Raw genomic sequence first — 6,844 nt, 5'->3', positions numbered from 1 at the left:
ACAAGTTTATAATAGTTAATGGATTTGAAATGTTTTAAGAAGTTTATGTTAGCTTGAATTTTTATAGGTGTTACATTATTTACTTAAATTTGAAAACTAATAAAAAGTTTATTCATCAATTCTGAGCAGTAAATCTACTTGGACAAGTACGCCTATTGTGTGGTTCTTTTTTACCACATAATGAGCATTTTCTGGTCTTCGTTTGATCATTCACAACTACTTTTTCAACTTCACTAATAAGCCTTTTCTTTCGTTATCCTTTATTATCTTGAACTTATGGAACAAAAATCTTGACTTTATCTGGAATAGTAAGATTATAAAGTTTCTCAAGGATATTCGAAGTTGTAATAGACTTTTCACTTGAACAATTACTTTTCACCTCATTCAACAAAATTTCTGTTTTTTCAACCTAACATGCTAACTTCTACTTATCATGTCTCACAATGTCTAAAGCAGTTTCAACATTCAAAAACACTTCATTAACCAGTTTGGTAACTTCTTCATCCTCTTTATCAAAACGATCTCTCGAAAACTGATAATTCAAAGATATTACATCCTTTGTTCATCACCTAAGAATATATTGTTTCGGTATTTCATTAAAAATTTTGTCCATCAATACTCTAAAAGCATGTCTACAGAGAATTCCAAACTGAGAAAATGTCCACAGGTGCAACTCACTTCTTTTTCATCATATTTTAGTTCCACATGTAACAATAAAAAATCACATATGATTATACAAATAAAAATCACAGTCATGTTTAATCACATGTGATTAAAATGTTTTATATACACAAAATATATCAATCACATATGATTACACACATGAAAACAATATACACACCAACGACATATGCACATTATTTTTATAATCACATGTGATTGATCAGAACATTATCATATATAAACATATATAAATGATATAAATAAAAAAAATAAAAATACCTTATATGTTGCTTTTACTTTGTGTTTTTGGTTCTTGTAAATAACTTTAAAAATTTCCCATCCATCTCCCTCCCCTAAATCTTTAACCTCACAAAACCAACCTCCTTTATAAATCTCCTTTTGAACTTCAAAAAAAACTTTGATAGTATATTCCTTTGCTGCATGTTGTTCTATCATACGTGCTGACCTCCAAGAATACTTTACTCCCTTGGTCTTACGATCAAGTTCACATTGTGTATAACGTTGTTTTTTAATGGCAGCGTCATAATTCATCATGAAATTTAGAAAGAAATTTTTAGATTCTGAATATGTATTGAAAAAGGAATTCATACTCTCAGGCCTCAGTCTCAACAACTTATACCTTGGAAAATCATTGAAATATGCAGGTACCCATGTTTCCTTATTTTCAAAAATATCTTTAAACCATTTCTCATCTTCAAGATTAAATTCTTTCATCAAAAGTTCCCAACTCCTCTCGAAAATATGACGCTCGATATAAATGTCCCAAACAATTTTATTGAACCTTTTCTTGAAATTCATGCTTCTAAGAAATTCCACAGATAGCTGTAATAATCACATGTGATTCAAATATTATAAATTAATATCAAAATATAAAGGTAAAAATCACATGACATAACTCTAAATCCTTTAATCATATGTAATTATAAATGTAATCACATATGATTTCGAATAATCATGTGTTTTTATACTCATAATCATTTATGATAGAATAAACATATGATTTAGACAATCACATCTGATTACAATATTGAAACAAAGTCACATATGGTTTAAATATGTAAACATTAGAAAACAAATCACATATGATTCAAATTTGTTCAAATTAAAAAATCATATGTGATTAAAAAATATATGCTATGTAAAATCACATGTAATTTAAAAAAAATGTACCTTTTTTGGCAGTTTCTTCGTGATATGCCACATGCACAATCTATGCTTGGATTGAGAAAAAATAGACTCAACTACTTGCTTTTATGTTGCATCTTGATCAGTTAAAACAAATAATGGTTGTTTATTTGAATGAGCCTTCATAAATTGCTCAAGAAGCCATTTATACGAATCCACATCCTCCGTGCTTAACAACCCGACTCCAACAGTAACAGATGATTTATGATGATCAATGACAGTGAATGGAACAAACATCAATGAATACCTATTTCATGTAATAATCAAAATAAGATTAAACATATTTATAACATAAGAATACTTGATAATAAATGATAAATCACATATGATTATAATCAATCACATATGATTACAATCATCATCACATCAGTATACTTCAGAGTACTTATTAACTATTGATAAATGATATGTGATTTGAAAATAACTACATCAGACTAGTTGTAAAGCATTAATCAATCATCAATCTCATATGATTGTATATGATCAATCGGATATGATTATAATCATAATCAAAATACCATACATGTTCTACATTAGTCAATCATATATCATTACAATAATAATCACACCAATATAACTATTGAAAAAATATAAATCACATCTTGTTATAAACATAAATACATTAAAAAAAAAAAAACTTACTTATTTGTACGAAATGTTGCATCAAGTGATATAACATCTCAAAATTCACTGTGGTATGCTTTATCTATTTCATCAGCCCAAAACATTGCATTTAATACATTATTCTCATCACATCTATAAAAAAACAAATAATCTGGATAGTTGTTTTTTCGATCATTCATCTTTTTCATCATAACTTGAGCATCTCTGAATCCAATAATAAAGCCTATATCCCTCTTAAAATTTTTGTAATCTACAGCCTTGCCCCTTACATATTGAAAACCACCTTTCGAAGTTGATTTCAGTTTGTAAGCTTTTGTACCACCCACTTTTGCAGTAGACGCCCAAACAATGAACTCCTTGTCAGAGTATGAAAGAGTCCTTGTACTTTTCAAATGAAATGTATCTTCAAGCTCGTGGTTGTGATTTTCTTGAAACTTATCAAACTTATACTCACTTGTTCCTTTGACACGTTTCACAATAATTTTAGTTTTACAATCTGTAACCCTGTAGATTTTATTACGTTCTGTTGGATTTAATTTTGGTTTACCCATCCTATTACAAACCAAAAGCCTATGCTTTATTATATCACCAACTTTCCTTAATGTGTTCAAACGAACATCAAACCAACTTTCTCTGCATATCTTTTATAAAAACTAATTCCCTCATCCACATCTTTGAACCTCATTTCCTTAGTAGGTTTAAACTCTTCAGGAACATCTGGTTTTATATCATGTAGAGCCTCTGACATATAAAACTCTGATACACAACTTGAACTAGTCCTACTCTTTGAATTTCCATCATTAAAAGAATTAGAATAGTCACATGTATGATCAAATATAGAAAACATTTTAATAATATATTATTATAAAAGAAACAATTAGATATACATAAATCAAAACAATATAAAATCACATGTGATTAATAATGAATTTGTTATATAATCATATATGATTAAAACAAATAATTGAACATATATAAACTACAAATATGTCAGTATTTATTCAAATATAAAAAATGGGATAATCATATATGATTAACACTATATTAAACATAATTATAAAAAAACTAATTAATAATAACAAAACACATTAAATCAACAATAATGAATTACTTAAAATCACATCTGATTATATAAGGAGCTCATTATTAATCAAATGTGATTGTATAACGAATGCATTATTAATCACATGTGATGGTACATTACATACATTGATCTATATTCAATTCTAAAAAACATTAATATTGAACTACTAATTAATAATCACATAATATTAACAAAAAGGATTAAATTAACAATAATGAATTACTTATAATCACATCTGATTATATAACAAATTCATTATCAATTACATGTGATTGTACATTACATACATTGATATATATTTAATTCTAAAAAACATTAATAATTAAAAAAACATGATATATAATAATAATAATAATAATAATAATAATAATAATAATAATAAATAAGTATTTAAATTTTTTTACCTGAAACACTAAAGTTTTGGATTTGATGACTTGAATGTTCAAATTCTTCATCTATATAGTTTGTGATTTGATGACTTGAATGTTCAACATCTTCATTAGTAATTTCATTTTCATTTATGAAAAAATTAACATTATTGCTTGTAAAAGACATTATGAAACAATAGAACCTGTCATTAACAACATAAATAATTATTATTACAAAATATATTAATAATATATGATTTAAAAATCTATAACATATAATGTAAATATTCAAAAAAATTATGATTATAAAATATATCACTCATATGTGATTTTAAAAATATATGACTAAAACATTTATGATTATAACATATACTAATCATATATGATTGAAAGAATTGTATTATACTTTATAAAAAATACAAGATTTCACCCTTTTTTAAACAGATCTTTGCAAAGCTTTTTGTAATTGTCAAATCAGCCCCTACTTATTAAAAAATTCTAAGAGGACTTTCATCAAACAGTTGGTGTGCAACACAAAAAACTCCAAATCAATGTCAAATATCATTACATGATGATCCCATTTTCATTCAAACACACAAATCACAAATTAAAGTACCAGTGAAATGAAATCGGAGAGGATAAGAGAGGGACGGTATCCGATAACTTTATTTTCCAAATAGTTGATTTCGTAGCATTCTATTTTAGATATAGTGAAAACAAATCGGGTAGCTGATGAAACAATATGAGAGAGTAAAGGAGAGGGAGGTGGTTGCCGAAAAGGTGGTTTCACGAATGATTCAAGGAAGTGGTACACGGAGGCGTTTCAAGAAGATGAAAGCCGGAAAAAGATATTTTCTGATGATAATATGAGTGGAGATGGAGGGAGAAGAAACAATTGGCTGATTCAGGCGAGTGTCTAATGATTCCAACGACGGACGCTGACTCCGGTAATGGTCTGGTGGTCTAATTAGGTGGTGGAAGTTCAAAAAAGGATGAGATATGTCATAGTAGGGTGGTGTAACAACCCGTTATTTCAAGTCAGTAAAAATCGAGTCCTGTAACCTCTTTGAGAAAGGAATTAGAATATCATCGAAAAATGAAGTATTTAAAAACTCTATTTGGAGTACACTATGTGGTAGTTATCGTCTTAAGGTTTCCAAACATATAAATAACACAAAAATCCGAGTTATAACGAAGAAGTTATGATCATTCTAAGTTTTACGACAAAAACCGACAATACGAAGTTGCGTAAAAACACAAAGTTTCAATAAAACACTTTCCTACCTTAGGTGTCTAAATGAAAGTCGTAGATATCGTTAAACTACAAACATGCATAAAAAGAACGCTCAATTCGGACACCGTATGAATAAGTTATGAATTTTTAAAGAAATTCCTTAATCACGTCATTTTAATAAATAAATAATAAAAATAATTCCGGAATTTGCCAACGGAATCTAAATGAAAGTTGTAGATCGTAGTCTCACCTTCGCGAGGATATAAAGAACGTCAAAAACGGAGTTCGTATGAAGGAGATATGAATTTTCGAAGTTTGATAAATAATTTATATATATTTTTTTTTATTAAAACTTCGGTATTATCCGAAGGGGAGTCAGCGTCCTCATCCGAGGTATGCGTTGCGTACTCCTGTACGCCCCGCGTACCCGAGGAACTTGGCCTCAAACCATCCACGTCGCCCTATGCGAGGCATCCGACCCGTCCGTCCGACCCGCTGTCCCATCCGACCCGACTGCCTGAGCCGTCCCATCCGAGGCCGAGGCAGTCGAGGCTTCGGTCACGCATGACGTACGCGTACGCGCTGCGTACGAGCGTACGCCCCGCGTACGAGGCCTCTCAGGCCCCCCTATAAATAACATGCGAGGGTTCCCGGGAAAATAGCCAATTCTCTCCTTTTTCTTGCGTTTTACCTCATTTTCCGTGCTCGCACTACCCTGAAGCCCTGGTCATTTTGTGCAAGTCCCGAAGGTCGATTTTTCTCCCGAGGAATCCCGAGATTTCCGAGGAAAATCCATTTCCCGAGATGAAACTCTGCCCGGTTTTCCATCTTGCTATCTTCAAACTTTCAAGTGAGTTCATACCCCTTTCAAACACACTTTAAATACATTTTAAATGCTTTTATACTCTTTTAGGGGGGGAATACAAGTAAACATACGGTTATTATCGTGTATTTTATAAAGTTTCACTTCACTTGTTTTATCGAATAAATCACTTAGAACTCATTACTATTATGGAAAACTCTTGTCATACTTTGCGTGCATTAGACATTATACAAAGTATATAATGATTTCAAAGTAACTTTCATTGTTAAGTCGTTTTATACATTCTAAAAACTTATGATTTTTCTTTGTCAAACATTGTGAAAAAGGATAAACTTTGCATAGAAAACTATCACTTTAATACGGGCTTAGTTGAGAATCCATGAGACGTGTATATCTTCAAACGTTACTTTTCTTTATTAGAAAGTAATGCTGCAAGTCCTGTCTATAACCAGAGTCTCCCGTTCGGAGAACGTGTCAAATGTGTATAGATCTATACGGGAAGTCATGATCCCGCGCCCTGACTGTTAGCTATAGTCCGTCTTTTGGGGTGACAGTTGCCATAACGCTGCGACGCCTGAAAAACGTCGTTTCAGGCATCTTATGTTTAGTATGGTTATAAAACTCATCGGATATACAATTATTATGGTATTATGCTTTTATGAACGAGTAGCTATTAAAACTATTCTTCATCTAATAAATGCGATCTTCGTATAGTTTTACTATATAAAACTATGACACAACTTTTGAGAACGTCGGTTTCTTGCGATTTTCGGTCTTAGAGACTGCCATTTATGTTAGGAAAATAAGGGTTTCTCCTACATACAAACCAAACAACTAATAGG

At 30.4% G+C, this 6,844-nt stretch overlaps 1 protein-coding gene across 1 annotated transcript; it reads right to left on the bottom strand.

The window, feature by feature from the left end:
• Window positions 1-424: 424 nt before the first annotated feature.
• On the bottom strand, window positions 425-3,241 carry LOC145045464 (protein FAR1-RELATED SEQUENCE 5-like). The gene is made up of 5 exons (XM_078993786.1): window positions 3,111-3,241; window positions 2,638-2,997; window positions 1,963-2,116; window positions 943-1,506; window positions 425-532 (listed from the first exon to the last, which is right to left on the bottom strand). Exons 1-5 carry the CDS (start codon window positions 3,239-3,241, stop codon window positions 425-427), a joined length of 1,317 nt encoding a protein of 438 aa, XP_078849912.1.
• Between the last annotated feature and the right edge of the window lie 3,603 nt (window positions 3,242-6,844).

The sequence above is a fragment of the Lactuca saligna genome, chromosome 5 (genome assembly GCF_052625555.1).
Source record: "Lactuca saligna cultivar CGN05327 chromosome 5, ASM5262555v1, whole genome shotgun sequence".
Lineage (NCBI taxonomy): Eukaryota > Viridiplantae > Streptophyta > Magnoliopsida > Asterales > Asteraceae > Lactuca > Lactuca saligna.
The sequence above is the reverse complement of the archived record's forward strand: the minus strand, read 5'-3'. Positions and strand labels throughout refer to the sequence as shown.